This window comes from Hemicordylus capensis, chromosome 2 (assembly GCF_027244095.1).
Source record: "Hemicordylus capensis ecotype Gifberg chromosome 2, rHemCap1.1.pri, whole genome shotgun sequence".
NCBI classification, from domain to species: Eukaryota; Metazoa; Chordata; class Lepidosauria; order Squamata; family Cordylidae; genus Hemicordylus; species Hemicordylus capensis.
The window spans coordinates 201,732,556-201,749,861 of NC_069658.1; the positions used below are offsets into that span (position 1 = coordinate 201,732,556).

At 49.6% G+C, this 17,306-nt stretch overlaps 2 protein-coding genes across 6 annotated transcripts in view; both read left to right on the forward strand.

Moving 5' to 3' along the window:
• Positions 1 to 2,994, forward strand: part of LOC128345302 (pleckstrin homology domain-containing family A member 3-like) — a 29,228-nt gene extending 26,234 nt beyond the window's left edge. For all 5 annotated transcript variants that reach the window (XM_053297096.1, XM_053297095.1, XM_053297097.1 and 2 more), the window contains one exon: positions 226 to 2,994. In XM_053297096.1, the coding sequence (XP_053153071.1) occupies positions 226 to 287 (62 nt within the window). In that variant the 3' untranslated portion in view covers positions 288 to 2,994. The remainder of the gene's footprint in view (positions 1 to 225) is intronic.
• Positions 2,995 to 15,291: 12,297 nt separating this feature from the next.
• Positions 15,292 to 17,306, forward strand: part of MAP3K12 (mitogen-activated protein kinase kinase kinase 12) — a 152,275-nt gene continuing 150,260 nt past the window's right edge. The window contains exon 1 of the mRNA XM_053297519.1: positions 15,292 to 15,709. The gene's annotated coding sequence lies outside the window, so the exon portion shown is untranslated. The remainder of the gene's footprint in view (positions 15,710 to 17,306) is intronic.

Consider the following 17,306-nt stretch of genomic DNA (forward strand, 5'->3'; position numbering starts at 1 on the left):
CCTGCCTGTAGATGTGTCGTTCGTGTTCGATCTGGGGAGCTTACACTGTTAGAACTCCTGTCTCGTTTTGTTTGCCCTTGGCTCTGGATGGGGGAGTGTGGCCTAACTGTGAAACAGGAGCACTGTTGGAGAGTGCTGGTAAGATGTCTGCATTTCAGACTGGAAGCTGCCAAACGCTCACAATCTCTTCTCTTCTCCCCCCCCCCGCCCCTTTTCTCCCCTCAGATCCTCCATTGCCGGCACAAGACTCTCCACTGGATTCAGCTGGCAGTAACCAGCTACTGTAACCTGGATTTTGGAGCGGCCTCTGCCTGTGTCCACAGTTTGGAGCCATCCTTACGGCTAGCTAGCTAGCTGGCTGGCTGGAACAATTGGCCCAGGGTTCTCTTCCCCTAGCCTAGGAATAGCCCGAGTCCGTAGGCTGTGTGGCTGGGCAACCCCTCTGCCCCTGCAAGGCTGGCAGGCATGATGGGCAAAGCATCGGTGCCTGTTCTTTTCCTCCGTCTTAGGTTGCCCGGTGTGCTGAGAGTTGCAAAGCAGTCCTCCAGTGGCAAGGGATGGCTGTGGGGCAGGATAGTGTCCACCTCTGCTTGCTGGACTGGGTGAGAAGGAGCTGCTGGCCCCGAAGAGGAGAGCACAGGAGGCAACTGCTTCCTGGACAACTGGCCAAAGTGTTCTCCCACCCCCCTTTAGTGACTTCTCTGGTTAGCCCGACGCTTTAGCCACGGATTGAGCTGGAGGCTGGCGGCAGGGACAGGGCCTCCAGTGAAGAACTGTGACTACTGTGACCGATTCCAGCCTTGCCGTTGCTTTGCTCCAGGCTGACTTGGGAGGGGTTCTGTGACCGGGGGATTGGATGGGCCAGCCTTTTGCCCAGAACTTTGCTCCAGTGGCAGGCATGCTCCAGGAAGCCCCTCCTTGCTGTGCATTACATCACCTTCCTCAGCAGAGGGCCCTTTCCCACCCCTCCTCCTGCACCCAAGCCCCTCGCACCCGACCCAACTTCCCTGTGGAACTGGCCACGCGGGATGCTCTCCCTGCATCTCTTCAGCCTCTTTTCACGGCAGCGTGTAGCCAATGTCTTCTGCATTAGGAGAAGAAGCTTCTTTGGCCATCTGGCCTCACCAGTGTTTGGCTTCCTCTGTGTGGCATGGGGGGGGCGGAGGAGTCAGGGGATGGGACCCCCTGCTGCACCAAACATGAATGAACCCTCCCAACTTCTGCCTATGGGAGTCAACTCGTGTCTTGTGGGGCTGTCTTTCATCTCCGTTTCTTTGTACAGAAGCATGGCAGGCTCTTGGGTGGCTGTGCCTCTCCGGAGCTCGTTCGCACAGAGAGGCCTGCCAAAGATCAGACTCTAATTTTGAATGAAGACTCTAATTTTGAAGCAAACACAGCGTCACGCCTGTATGTTGTCTTCCCCTAGAGGTGGAAGGAGGTACCTTTGGGGATTTTCTGTGAGGAGCAGAGCCCAAAACAAAACAGTCTTCATTCTCCTGGCTGCTTGAAGTGGCTGTGGCAAGCAAGACGATCAAGCCGCAACCTCCTACCTGGCTGACACAAGCTGGGGTTCACACACGCACACACACACACCTGCAAATGCTCCCTTGTCTGCTTTTGGCAAACAGGTGGTTGCAGTTTTATATAAAGCTTGGTGTGTTGCATCACCAAAGAACCGGGATGCAGGTGACTCATAACGGCAGAAATGTAACAAGGAACAGCAGGGGCTATTTCTGGCTCTTCTCTTGCACTCCGCTTTCTGCCTCCCTGCATGGCAGCTGACATGCCTTGCATTTAATTTCTTTGTTGGATACTTCAGATAATGGAGTGCACAAAGGGTTGGGTTTTTATGGCAGTTCAAGCTGCTGTCTGTGGTATATCTGGCTTTCTAGTTTCCTGAATAAGGGCAAGACACACTCACACTCAAAAGCAAATACCCCCCCCTTTTTTTGGTCCCCAAAGGCATGAGGGAAATAAATCTAGCACCCTGTGGTAGCAAGCATGAATTGCCCCTTTTGCTAAGCAGGGCCTCCCTTGGTTTTCATTTGGATGGGTGGCAACATGTGAGCACTGTAAGATAGTCCCCTTTGGGGATGGGGCCATAGCTCAGTGGCAGGGCATCTGCTTTGCATGCAGAAGGTCCCCGGTTCACTCCCTGGCAGCATCTCCAGGTAGGGCTGGGAGAGACTCCTGCCTGAAACCTTGGAGAAGCCGCTGCCAGTCAGTGCAGAAAGTACTGAGTTAGGTGGACCCATGGTCTGACTCCGTATAAGGCAGCTTCCTGCGTTCCTGTACAAGCTCATTTGCATCAGTCCACAAGGCCAAGGGAGCTTCTGCCACAACCCAGGCTTCCCATTCCCTTCACCGTTGTGGATGGCCCCACAAACGCAGTGGGGAGATATGTTATGTGCAGAGCTGACGGCAAGGGAAGGAATGGGGAAGCCCTTGCTCATGCAGAGCTCTATGCTTATGCACTGGAGCTCCTGCAGCAAGCGTTCTACAGAAACCAGTGGGGACTAAGCCTAGCATACAGATAGAGAAAAATGAGATGGCAGAATGGACGGTGCCATTTCAGATGGCACGCTGCAAGGAAAGACCGTTTTTTGAATGTCCCTTTTTGTGCAAACTAGCACAGCATGGAGAAAAAGGCTGGGGTAGAATTTTTCTACCTGCTGTGCTAGTTTTAACCATGTCGGGAGTTCTTATACAGGGAAACATGAAAGAAGTGTGTGTGTCCCGTCCCCCCCCCCCCCCGCCGCCGCCGGCAGCTTGAAATGGTCCAGTTGATTCTGTCACCTTGGCACTCTTCCACCTTACGCTGCTGCATGGATGGACCCTGCCTTATTTACCAAATTTCAGAGCAAACAAAACTTGACACTAGGAGATATGAATGACGTGTTTATTTTTAATGCATAAGGCTCCCTAGCAAGGAATGTACTTTATAAGGCTGCAGGCTTTAATTGGTAGGTTAATTAAAGCTTTAGTTGATCAGTCGATGAGGGAAAATACTAATCAGTGGAATGGAGAGTTCAGGTTACAGTGGCTGATTGGGTTCTTTCTGAAGACGATTTGGGTTCTGGGGGTGTTCCTGTAATAGGGAAGGGGAAAAGCCACACAGGAGGGGGCTCTCTGTCTAATTAGTAGTAGCTTTTGGTGGTTTAATGTGTGAGTTACTGCCCTGACCATCCACAGGAGCCATCTGAGGGTAGCAGCATCAGTCAAGAGAACAGATTGTGCCAAGAGTTGCAGGACCGTCGCAAACTCAGTCGGCCACTAGCTCCAACAAGAGCTCTGCTTAGGCATGATAGATCCAGGGACAGAAATTCATGGGAGGGGCAGTGGGAGTGTGCTGGCACCCGCCCAACCTTCCCACACTCTTCTGCAGAGGCAAGCACTGAATGCAGGGAGAGTTTCTGCAAACATGTGCTGAATGTGTGGAGGGCCAGGCCAGAGGCGTGGCCAAGGAGTGCATCAGGTGGAACTCACTACCACTAGCTATCACATCCCCACTGCTGCCCACCACCTGTTCTGTACCCAGGTTTATAGTGTCAACCTAGGGCTTGAGTTTGGAGCTCGGCAGACGCCTTATCATGGGACAGGCTGCCCCTCCTAGATCTGCCGCCCACCTGAAGAATGAAGAGCCTTAAAGGGCCCGGGGCTTAGCACTCTGCCACACCTGCCTGGCGTGGAGGGAAGTGGCCCCTCAGGGGAACCTGGCTGGGGGATCCTAGTCTAGGTAGGCTGGCCATGTGACAAAGAGCCAGGCCTCTTGTGCCTTTACCAGGTGGACAGGAGAGGGAATTGCAGTAGGTGCAGCTAGTCCGGGGGGGGGGGGGCACGGCTGCACCTGCTGCGTTTCCCTCTCCTGTCCAGCTGGTGTCTCTTCCACTTGGCCACCCTAAGCCAGCTTGAGGAGCTCCCGGCTGAACCGGATAGGCTCCCAAGCTGGACTCAGCTCTGCGCTGGGGCTTAGATTTGAGTCCAGCATCCCCATGGCTGGCGCGCTGGGCCCTCCTGCTCCAGTTGGCCCTTCTCCCTTTGCCAGAGGTCTGGTTGCTGTTCAAGGCTGGGGTCATGACAATTACTTCCCTCACTGTCTCAGAAATGTCCCTATGCTGAGGCTTTGATCGCGTGTGTGTGTGTGTGTGTGTGTGTGTGTGTAAAAAGCAGGCGATTGGCCTTGCAGCCTGATCCTATGCATGCTTTGTCAGAAGCAATCCCTGCTGTGTTAATGGGTCATGCTCCCAAGTGAGCCTGCATAGGGTTGCAACCTGTGGCCCCATGGAAAGCAATGGGACTAAAGCTAGGTGCATTGAACTTCCGCCATTGGTTTCAGTGGGGCTTATTTCTGAGTGAAAATGGAGATGATCAGGTTATAGGTTCCATTGATTTCAGTGGGACTTGCACTCAATAAGTGTGCCAAGGAATGCTGCTTTCCTAAGCCTAAGTCACAACCCACTTAGGACTGGGCTGAGAGTCTCTCAATACCCCCAAATGAATGGTCGGCCTTACTCTCTGCATGACGGCAACTTGCTGATTCTGTGAATCTTCTAGGCTGCTTGGAGAACAGGGCAAGATAATCTCATTAGCACTCTGTGAAGGACAGCCTGAGAAAAGGCCACCTCAGGCTCTCACAATGAGGGAGGATCATAAGATTTATTCCACATTCATGCAAGGACAATGGTTGACTGCAAGTCAATAGCCAGAAACCTGCAATTAAGAGTGTCAAAATGTATCAAATTCTCTGCAATCAAAATGCAGCTTGTTTTTCTCACCATGGTGCAAGTTTGGGGAATTGTGTCCTCCTATGGTATATTTGTATAGTTGCAAGTGTGGCAGACAGATGGTGGAGACAGCCACAGGACTAGTGAGTAAGGCCACTGGGCAAGGCCACCCTCCTCCTCCACTCCATGGCCCCGTCTTCATACTCATGATTGAAACACAATGGAAACAGTGGAGGCCAGCAGATGAAGCCCCTGGAATCCCCACCCTGAGGCAAACAGGGTGGCTTGGGGGTGAATTTGTGAGAACAGAGAGCCTCACTCCTGCTGGTCTGAACCCTCACTGCCCATCTTAGGGGTTTCCCCCAAGGGTGGGCATTTGGCTTCCTCTTTCCCCTCCTGGGCACTTTCCAGCCTAGCTGCTCAACAGCAGCAAAATGCTTCCAATCAGGCAAATCGCGTTTGAAACGTAAACAGCAGGGGGAGCAGTCTCGTGGAATCGAACCACCTGAGAAAACAGCAACCTTTTTACGTCGGATACACAACGTCATAACTCTCTATCTCAGCAATTAAATTTGAAACAAGGCATCGGAAATGTGAACGGCACCCTGCTGTCAGCGTGAGGACTGTGGTGTCACAACACAGGAAGTGTGGAAGCACGCTTCAGAGATCTGCTGTGACCCTGTTGCAGGGTCTAGTCTGGAAAGCGTCCGAGTGATGACTGGAACACCCATATGCTAGCTTCATTGCAGATCCTTGTCTTGGACCCAGGGGAAGGACAGAGCAAGCTATATTCTTCCCAGCAGGCCCAAGACTAGCAGCATCTACACCTTACTCGCTTTGGTATAGGATAATCCCTAGCAACTGGAGGAAAGCATTTATACAGTATATCCTTCTCCATTATATGGGTTTTTAAATTTATTTTATTTACTTACCTACCATATTTTTATACCACCCAAAACTTAAGTCTTTGGGCGGTTTACAACAAAATAAAAACAGAAAGTAAAACATTAGTTATAACAAAAACAAAAAGTGTAAAACATTACAACAATTAAAAAAAATTAAAACAATATTTTAAAACAACATTAAAACCATTACAATATTAATTAAAAGCCTGGGTGAACATGCTTCTTTAAAGACTTTTAAAAAGCTGTCAGAGATGGGGAAGCTCTTATTTTACTAGGGAGTGCATTCCAAAGCCTCGGGGCAGCAGTGGAGAAGGCCCATCCCTGAGTGGCCACCAGACGAGCCAGTGGCAAATGCAGATGGACCTCTCCAGATGATCTCAGTGGATGGTGGGGCTCAGGTTGAAGAAAATGTTCTCTTAAATACCCAGGGCCCAAGCTGTTTAGGGCTTTATAGGTTATGACCAACACCTTGTATTTTGCCCGGAAACATATTGGCAGCCCAGAGACTAACCTGGCTGCCGCATTCTGGACCAACTATAGTTTCCGGACTACATACAAGGGCAGCCCCACATAGAGTGCATTGCAGTAATCCAGTCTGGAGGTTACCAGCAGATGTATCACTGTTTTGAGGTTGTTCATCTCAAGAAACAGACGCAGCTGGCGTATCAGCCGTAGCTGATAGAAGGCACTTCTGGCCACTGCCTCAACCTGGGACACCAGGGAGAGGCTTGGATCCAGAAGCACCCCTAGACTGCGTACCTGTTCCTTCTGGGGAAGTGTGACCCCATCCAGAACAGGCAGATCAAAATCATCTCTCGAGTTCCAACCCCGCACAATGAGTACCTCTGTCTTAGCCGGATTCAGTCTGTTTGTTATCCCTCATCCAGCCCCTCACTGACTCCACGCAGGCATTAAGGGAGTTTATACCCTCTCCTGATGATGCTAACATGGAGAAATAGATTTGGGTGTCATCAGCATACTGATAGCACTCTGCACCAAATCTCCTGATGATCTCTCCCAGCAGTTTCATGTAGATGTTAAACAACATCGGAGACAGTATGGAGCACACCATACTGAGGCACACCATACAAAAGTTCAGATTTTGAAGAACAGCAGTCTCCAAGGGACACCATCTGGAACCTGCCCGAGAGGCAGGAGTGGAACCACCGCAAAGCCGTGCCTCCAACTCCCAACCCCCTCAGACGCTCCAGAAGGATACTATGGTCGATAGTATCCAAAGCTGTCAAGAGGTCCAAAAGGACCAACAGAGTCACACTTCCTCTGTCAATTCCCAATTGGAGATCATTCATCAGGCTGACCAAGGCAGTCTCTACCCCATAGCCAGCCCAAAAGCCAGTTTGAAATGGGTAAAGATAATCAGTTTCCTCCAAGACTGTCTGGAGCTGGGAGGCCACCACCCTCTCAATTACCTTGCCCAGCCACAGTAGGTTGGAGACAGGCCTGTAATTGCTTAACTCTGAGGAATCCAAGGTAGGCTTCTTCAGAAGCAGTCTAATAATTGCCTAAAAGACAATGACGCATCCTCAGAGAAGCATTTATAATCTCTACCAGGCCTTCTACACCCCTGCCAGATAATATAAGCCATGTTGGGCAAGGGTCAAGAGAACAGGTGTTGGCCACACCGTTCTGATCAGCTTGTCCACATCCTCAGGAGTCACAAACTGGAACTGATCCAACCTAATCACATAAGAGGAGTCGCTGGACACCTCCACATCAGACACTGAAGTAATTGTAGAGATGGAATCTAAGTCGGCCCGAATATGAGAGATTTTTTCCACAAAGAATTTGTTAAAAACATCATAGCAGGTAATCGATGGTTTCAGATTCTGATTCAAGGGAGGAGGGGCACATACTAGCCCTCTAACAACCCTGAACAACTCTGCTGGACGTGATCTTGCGGATGCAATATGGGCAGAAAAGAATCACTTCTTTGCCGCATGTATCGCCTGAGCATAGGTCTTCAGATGAGCTCTATGTTGCAATCTGTCGGATTCAAGCCAAGTCTTTCTCCACTTGCGCTCCAATCATCTACCTTGCCGCTTCAGCCCCTGTAATACTTCCATATTCCAGTGGGCCAGTTTTGAAGCGGGTCGGAGAGGATGCTTAGGAGCAATCATGTCTACTGCCATGGTGAGTTTGCTGTTCCAATTCTCCATCAGGGCATCAACAGGATCGCCGACAGAGCCAACACTAAATCCCTCCAAGGCTTCTTGAAATCCTATTGGATCCAATAACGTTCTTGGGCGTACTATCCTAATAGGTCCCTCACCCCTGCAAAGGTGGGAAATGATTGTGAGTCCATCCTTAACCAGATGGTGGTCCATCCATAACAATGGGGAAATCACAGGATTCCCCACCCATGGAACACCACCCTGATCACAGTGAAAGACCAAATCAAGTGTGTGACCAACAATATGTGTCAGCCCTGAAACCACCTGAGATAGGCCCATAGTTGTCACGGCCGCTATGAACTCCTGAGCCACCCTGGACAAATTGGTCCCAAAATGAACATTGAAGTCCCCCAGCACCACAAGCCTGGGGGACTCCAACACCAAGTCCAAGACCAAGTCCATCAGCTCAGTTAGGGACTCTGTTGAGCAGCGGGGTGATCAGTACACCAACAGAAGTCCCAGTCTATCCCTGGTCCCCAGGCTTAAGTGCACACATTCGATATGGTCCGACACTCTAACAGGGATTCTGGTAAGGGAGATATTGTTCTTATAGACCACAGCCACTCCACCTCCCCACCCATGGTCCCTCACCCACTCTTCAGCAGAATACCCTAGAGGGAGAAGCCGGGACCACATTGGACCCCCAGCCTTCCCCAGCCAGGTCTCTGTAATACATACCACGTAGGTGCCTTCATCCAGAATCAAATCATGGATGATTTCTGCTTTGTTCTGGATCAACCTGGCATTACAGAGAAGCAAGGTGAGGTTCCGTGGTTGGATGACACTGCTCCCCAAGGTCAAAGAGCTGGCAGGACAGCCGGAAGGGGAAACAGCTATTAAGTTCCCAAGTCCCCTTCCCCTGTAACGGCCTGCTGACCTGCCAACGTTACACTGGAATTGCTGCCCCACATTCAGCGGACACGCCCCCTGTGTCCCCATCACCAGGCAAGCTCAGACACACTCTAAAACTATCTCACCCAGGACTAATTACAACAAATGCAATTAAAGCAAATGCCACACCCATATACAAATACCCGGGCCAGGAAGCCTGGCCCTGGCTATCCCCTGAAGTGGCTCCCCCAAAGGGCCGGGTCCCTTTATTGGCCCAGAGATGACCACCCTGGGCAGATGGAAAGCAGGCACTGCTGAGTCACTCCTGGGCCCCGATCCTGCAAAGCAGCCACTGCCAGAGGCCACAGTTCCACAGGTCAGGCAGGGGGCTGGCAGGGGGTCTCACCCTCTCTCTCTCCTTCTCCTGCAGGAAGATGTTCAAAGGCAGCAACAGCAACAGACAGCCCACACCAGTCTCTCACCCTGGGGGCCGTCTGGGAAACAGATGGTCTCTCCCTCTGCTGCAGGGCTTCTTTTGTGGTGGGTGGGGGGGAGGGAGAGAAGTTAACACACTTTCCTGCAAGTACAGGAGTCCTAGCTCCTCTAGACCCTATTCAGACATCCATGTTGTATGAGAGTGAAGGAATTCCTTGCATGCTGAAGACCAAGGCTAAGCTGGGTTGAGAAGACGGGGAGCAGATTCCTGCCTCAGATCCAGGGAAAGCCTCTGCCAGTCAGAGTTGACAATACTGAGACTAGATGGACCCATAGCCTAACTCAGTAGCAGGCAGGTTTGTACGTTCACATTATTCATTCAGTAGAGATCCTCCTGCCACGCCTGCCCCAGGTTTGTCACACTTGGACTGACCAAGCCCAACAGCTGGATACAGAGAAGTGGGGTCTGCTATCAAATGTCAGATTGTAGCCCCAATGTGAGCCCTAAAAGAACAGGGGTCCATCCTGTTCAGGACTCCAGCCAACAGGAACAGGAGCCTTCTAACATTATTCAAAGTGGGGGAGGATGATCCAGAATGATGCTGGGGGACACCTTTTTAGCCCACTTTCCAGTAGGCTTATGAGATCACCCAGCATTCCATGTGTCCCTGTGTGTGTCCCCTGCTGTCAACTTTGCAATGCCTGGACTAATAGAAACCAAATCATGTACAGTTGTAGGGACACCTCAATGGCGTAGTTTGTGATGATGTCATCCACTCCGAGTCAAGAAGGCGGACACGTAAACTTTTGAGGTGCAAGGGGGCTAACTTGTGAACCACCAGGGGCGTATCTAGTGTGGGACAGGCAGGGCATGTGCCCCGGGCACCACTTGAAGGGGGGCGCCATTTTTTAATATTAATTTTTTTAATTTAAAAAATGGCCACTGGAAACAAAATGACCTCTGCACATGCTCAAATCGCCTCTGTGAGGCCCTAGGCCATGCCAGGCCTTGCAGAGGCCATTTGAGCATGCGCGGTGGCCATTTTGTTTTCAGCGGCCATTTCTTTTAAAGAAAATATTTTTTTAAATGGCCACCTCACATGCTCAAATGGTCCCTGCGAGGCCCTAGAGGCCAGTGGAGAGAAGGGGAACATTTGCAGACCCCCCATGGCCTTTTGGAAGCCCCCCCAAAGGGGCTACAGGTTAAAAAATATTAGTTTAATATAAGTCACTGTACACATATTCGGATTGGCACTATGTACAGAGAATCAGGGCTTGTGAATACTGAGCTGAAGCTTATGAGCTAGGATTGTATTCATTTGCTCTTTGCTTCTTGTGAGAAGTGAGTTAAACGTGATGTCTTAATAATATGGCTATTAATGGTCAGTTTGTCTTTGAATCGGTGTGAAATCCTTAGTATTAAGGCCCACTGGGAGTTTCTTGCTCTCTTTCTCTCATTTTAACTGTCTTTCTGGAATACTAGAATACATTCCAAGCAGTGACACAGTTTACTCTGCATATCCTTTAATTATTTTCAGAGTATCTGGGAAAAGTCAAATTCTCCATTTATTTTTAAAACTTATGTAATAGTGATGCTACAATGCATAGTAGAGAATTAGACAGGCACTTCTATTTAGTTTGCCAAGTACACCTCCACATAGTATTTGGGTATTTCATGAGCCCCAGCATACTGAAATTTGTAGTTTTCCAGCATTTTTGGGTCTGGCTACGTCTACTGCTAAATAGTTTTTGAAATATTAAAAGATTAATGAGCTTGACTTGTATTATTCAGCTGATATTATGGTAAAATTATCTGAAAGATGGGTGTCAGATGTTTGGACAGTGGGCGCAATATCAGTGTTTGCCCTAGGCGCTATTTCCCCTAGATACGCCTCTGTGAACCACCTAACTGGTTTGAACCAAAATTGCTACAGCTGTAGGGACACATAGAGATGTTCCATGGCATAGTTTGTGATGATGTCATTAAAGACACATCTGTTCACCCAGGCTTTTAACTGATATTGTTTTGATTGTTTTAATGTTGTTTTTAGAATATTGTTTAAAAAGAATTTTAATTGTGTTTTTAAAAACTTCTTGTTTTGTTTTTAACTAATGTTTTACCTTTGTTTTTATCTTGTTGTAAACCACCCAGAGATGTAAGTTTTGGGTGGTATAAAATATGTTAATAAATAAAAATTAAAAAAATAAAATTCACCCCAATTCAAGATGGCAGGCGTGTGAACGTTTGACGACTCTCTAACCGATTGAACAAAATGAAGTACACTTGTAGTGAGTGACACACAGGGACACCTCAGTCAGTGGTATAGTTTGTGATGATGTCATCCACCCCAATTCAAGATGGAGGACGCATAAGCTTTTGAGAAGCAAGTGGGCTAACTTGTGAGCTGCTTAACCAATTTGAACCAAATTTGCTACAGCAGTATGGACATAAGGATGTGCATGTCAAGAAAAATGGCTGCTACACAGCCACTTGGAATGGTTACTGGACTAAGTGTGCTTATTGCAGCAGCTCTGGCTTCTTCTGATAGTTCTTCCAGTGAGGCAATTCACAGAAGAACGTTCTTTTGCAAGGACTGGGTTCAGCCTCAGTGAACAAATTATTATTATTATTATTATTATTATTATTATTATTAATAATTCGGTTTCTATACCGCCCTTCCAAAAATGGCTCAGGGCGGTTTACAAAGAGAAATAAAACAAATAAGATGGCTCCCTGTCCCCAAAGGGCTCACATTCTTAAAAGAAACATAAGACACACACCAGCAACAGTCACTGGAAGTACTGTGCTGGGGGTGGAGAGGGCCAGTTACTCTCCCCCTGCTAAATAAAGAGAATCACCACGGTAAAAGGTGCCTCTTTGCCCAGTTAGCAGGGGTTACCAAATGGGGGTGGGAAAGCAAAAGGAAATATTTCCCCTTCCTTTTTCCCATGCCCCCCCCCCCCGCCAGGTTTTAAATTACTACGGATGTTCACTTTTCAGCCTTTCTGTGAAGGGAAGGTGCAGCAACCCCTTCATCCTTCTTGCCATATTAGTAAAACAGCAAGTGGGTACCTCACTGAGGTCATTCACACAATCGAAAACTGTATTCTACCCAGGTTTGGGAGCTGTGTGTACTCCTAATTTTTGATTGTGTGGAAGCAAGTTTAGAGGAAAACCTGGGTAGAAGTGATTGTGTGGAAGCAAGGTTAGAGGAAAACCTGGGTAGCTTTTTCTCCTACCTTGCTCCCACACAATCACTTCTACCCAGGTTTTCCTCTAAACTTGCTTCCACACAATCAAAAATTGGGAGTGCACACAGCTCCCAAACCTGGGTAGAACACAGTTTTTGATTGTGGGAATGACCTCTCAGTGTATGGGGGGGGGGGGTCACCCTGGGCAGCCATATGCAACGGGCTTGCAAAAAAAATTGTGCTTGTTTCAGAGTGCAGTTGTGCCTCCTTTCCCCTGAAATGCTTGGAAAGCACCTTCTTTCTAGCATGTGCATCTTCATGCTACTTTCAGGCTGCTGGGGATCTCATAATAGCTGAGGATCATGTGCTAGATATAAGCCTGGTTGAGAAGGGAAAGGGAGGGATATTGGAAATATGAACAACAGGGCCAGAATAAGGGACCTTGTTGCTGGTGCTGTGGGCCCAGATTAACACTCTCCCAGAGGCAGGACCTCTCCCATTCACTGTTGAAGCCTGCCAGAATGCTCAAAGCATGGATGTCTGCCCATCTTGTTGGAAAATGGCTCCTGCTCCCAGGACATGTGATCAGAGAAACTCCACCATCTTCTGCAGAGAATTATAAACATTCCAAGAGGGTGGAGGAGAGTGGACCTTTCTGAAGGGTTATCTAAATTTAAAAAGAATAAGATAAGAATAAGAATGAGTAAGCCCTGAATGTTCTCCTGGCTCTGTTAGCCAACTGTTTCAGGTTCCTTCCTCTGCTCATGAGCATGCACACTATGTGCTACTCCATGCAGCCACCAGGCAAGGTTTATTTATTTACTTTTTTTTTAATATCCCGCTCTTCCTCCAAGGAGCCCAGAGCAGTGTACTACATACTTAAGTTTCTCCTCACAACAACCCTGTGAGTAGGTTAGGCTGAGAGAGAAGTGACTGGCCCAGAGTCACCCAGCAAGTCTCATGGCTGAATGGGGATTTGAACTTGGGTCTTCCTGGTCCTAGTCCAGCACTCTAACCACTATACCACGCTGGCTTTAATCTGTTTCATCTGGGCTAGGGCTCAGCCTGCTTTCATGCTAGGGCCCAGTTCAAGAGTCTATGGAGCAAGAATGGAGACAGAAGTGCCTTTGAATCCACAGAACCTACAACCCATCCCCCCACCTCTAGAATTAGCAGGAAGGACTTCCTGATAGATCTGATAATTGGCATTTTTCTTTTTAGGAATTAATGCCTTAGGTTGGCATTGCTGAATGAGAGCAAACAGGCCCACCCAGATCAGCATTATTTTCTCACACAATGGCCAGTCTAAATGCTTTCAGGACACTCACAAGCAGGGCATAAAAGGTAAGAGTCTACTTCTGTTGGTTGTTCCCAGCATTAGTACTCAGAGGTATTCTGCCTCTGAAAATGGAAGTTCCATGAAGCTAGCTGATAGACCTAGATTGTCAATGAATTTATTCCATTTAAGTTACAACCCTAAACACAATTATTCGAGAGTAAAACCTATTGAATGCAGCAAGACTTACTTCTGAGTAGGCATGCATAGACTTGTGCTTTTAATTTCCTCTTGAAACCATTCTAAGCTATAGATCACCTCTATATCTTGTGTTAGTGAGTTGTACATTCAAAAGAAGTTCTTCTGTCTGGCCTGAATTTGATTGCCGATCAAGTTAAGTGGGGGACTCCAAGAGAATGGGGTGGGATTCTATTATCTCCTTTCACACTTCTTGTCATTTTATAGACTTCTCTTATAGTCTTTGTCATGGAGCTTTCTCAGACAGCAGGCTTTACCACAGTTTTTCTGCAAGGCTTTACTGTGAGTTTGAAGTTGCCCCCAAAACCCAACACAAAAAGTGATTTTTAAAAAAATCCCTGCTATAAATTGAGCTGCACTCTAATACACAATGAAAACCCCGGATTGTGTGTGAAGTACTCCCCAATAGCTCAGAGAGTCTTCTGGGTAAATTTGCCTGATGTGTGAACACACACCTCTCCATTCCAGAGGAGATGCGAGCTAAAAGCCGTGTGTGTGTGTGTGTGAAAACCTTCCAGTGTTTTTGAAACTAAAAAGCCCCAAACATATTAGAGAAAACTTCCTCATGAGGAAAACCTAATTCAGGCCCAGGCTGCTCCTTCCTAACCCAAACATGGATAGGGTGGGGAAACCCCTTATGACTTAATCCAGAATAACCATTGGTTAATTTCTATAAACAGAGGCACCAGCCTTCAAACCCTGTCCCCAAACAGCAGCCTCTGATGTGGAAGTCTTGCCCCTACTTAGTTATGAGGAAATGCACCCTGCACATGCTCAGAGGTGCTATTTCTCCTGGTGTCATGTTCCAGATCTCAGACTGAAAAAGAGGTTCTGGAACGCAGCCCATGGCTCAGATTATGCTCTGAGAAATAGCTACTCCCTAATCATTTCAGTTGTCCCTTTCTATACTTTGCCCAACTTTATGATTTCCTTTCTGAGAAGGGGTGATCAGAACCCAATACAGTATCCCACATGTGGTTGCTGCTGCTGCAGCTGCATACTGTATTTGCACCCTGCACTGCTAGGGAGATTTTAGGTCCTAAAATGCCAACTCCTTTGCCACCTGCTCCAGCGCTTCATTCCCAGGCCTCTGGTCCTCACACCCTCTTGCTCCCACTTCTTTTCTGGGCGCATTCTCAAGACAGCCTCAGCGTCCTCGACGTCCCCCCACCTTCTACAATGTAATGGGAATAATACTTTCTGGCCTACTTGGCGGGGCTGTTGTGAAGGATTACGGTGCTGACTGTATGCGAAGCGGAAGCGACTTGAACAGTGTAAAGCACTATATAAATGTCATCAATTCATTAGCATTCCAACCATGCTGTTATCTCATTTATAACGCTGGGAACGAAGATGCCCTGGTGGTACCTCCAAGCAAAGGTGCTTCGCCTTTAAGAGGCTGGCGCTCAGCTCTCCCCGAGGCAGTTCCAAGCGCCCCCCTCCCCATCCGCCCGCGCCCGGTCTCAGGGCGTGTCTGTCCCCGGAGTGACACCGGCTAGAGGGGAGGGGAGCCTGCCCTGCAGAGCCGGAGAATCGGGCAGAGAGGAGCCGATCCGTACCTCGAATTACGCGTGGGAGAGGGGCCAGGCGGCAGGGCCGACCCCGGGGCTGGCACAGCGAGGAGCTTCCTCCTCTCTCTCTCCGCGCCGCCGGCTCGGCTCGGCTCGCTTGCTTGCGTGCGTGTGCCGCGCCTTGGCTGGGGAGGATGTGCCCCCTCCGAGCTGCTGCTGCTGCTGCTGCTGCTTCTGTCCGGGGAGTGCGGTGATGAGGCAGATGGGGACCGGCCTGCCCGGCTGACGGAGCGGGGGAGGAGCAGGAGCTTTTGTTGCCGCGGCAGCCTCTGGATCGTCGGCTGCAGAGAGACACAGGGCGGCCAGGGGAAGGGACCAGGCGAAGGTAAGCGGAGGGATGGAGAAGGAGATGCGCGCGGGTGGTGGGGGCGCAAGGTTTGGATCGGGGGACATCGGGGCCGGGAGGCGAGAGCAGTGATGGCGGGGATGGGGGGCGAGACCCGAGCCGCCCTGGGATGGAATTGGTGGGGGAGGGGAGCTCTGGTAGCATGGATGGAGAGGGGGGCGATGGTGTCTGTCCAGCGCCGATGAGGAGACGGTCGAAGGATGCTCGGTCGCTTATGTTTAACCTGGATCAGCTGAATCTGGGCTCTGTGCTTAGGATCTTGGAGCAGTGCATTCTACAATCCATCTCCCTCGTCCTCCCCCCGCCCCGCCAAAAAAAAAAAATGTTTGGTGGTTCAGTTTGCCTCTTCCCGCCTCTCCAGATCAAGGTGAGACTTTCTATGAGAGGAAAGGCAGAGTTGAATTTTGCCCTACAAGTGATCTGATGGCCGGGAGACTGTGGGGGAGGGGAGGCCGCCGCTGCCCCCTTCCCCGAAAAGCAGCTCCACCCTCCCTTACCTGCAAGGGAGGGAAGGAAGCTTAAATCGAAGGATGGGAGCATGGATGATCTGTTATTGATTTGCGCCCTCCTTAGTGCCTTGGAGTGGGTTTCTCTCTCAGCCTCTCCCCCGCTTGCCATAGAGCCGGAGATGCTGCGGAAAAGGAGGATGCGGCTACTTCAAGGCCGATTACTGTGGTTGCCTTGCTGATGGCCTGTTCTGTTGTGTTGTCCTCTCCCCCACCCCCAAAGTGTTCCTCCTCCTCACCCCTGAGGCATCTCTATTCAGCCCCAGGCCCCATGAAGGATACTGGATGGAAATGGCAGAGAGGGAGTGAAGGATGGAGAGGCAGATGGACTGAGATCCCCAGGGCTAGCAGCTGGGGGAGGGGGAGGGGAGAGGAAATCCAGGGCCCAGGCTGCTCCATCCACCCTAAGTAGATGCACGGGGAGGGGAAAGGGATTCTGTGCTTGCAGTCTTCAGTACCACAGAGACACACACAGTCATACTTTTGTACCCCTGCTGATTTAATCTGGAATAACTATTGGTTAACTTCTATAAAACCAAGGTGCCGGCCTTCAAAGCCTGCCCCCAGACTAGACAGCAGCCGCTGATGTGGAAATCCTCCCCGCTGTGTGGACTGGTTGGGGTTACTCAGTTATGAGGAAATGCACCCTGCACATGCTCAGAGGTTCTCTGTCTCTTGGTGTCGTGTTCCAGAAAAGCTGACACCAGAAACAGGTTCTGGGGTTCTGCCTATGGCTCAGATTATGCTCTAAGAAATAACCACGGCCACAGTTGGTCCTCTGCTCAGAATGACTATTTGAATCCCCGCTTGGCCCATAAAGCAAGGGGGCCAATCCCCTCTTTTATTGCTTTTTAATCGCCCTCAGCCCTGGGAATCACTAGGTTGCTAAATGGTGCTGGCAGGGTAACAATTCATGTTAAGTCAACCGGAGAGCATATTCCCAAGGATGCACAAGCTCTGGTATCGCCCCCACCCCCCGCCCAGGAAGCCGTGTCAACTGTTGGGGTAGGAAGAGCGATTTGGGCATGGAATGTCTCTTAGCTGAGCAAAGAAAAAAGATCTGTGCCTCT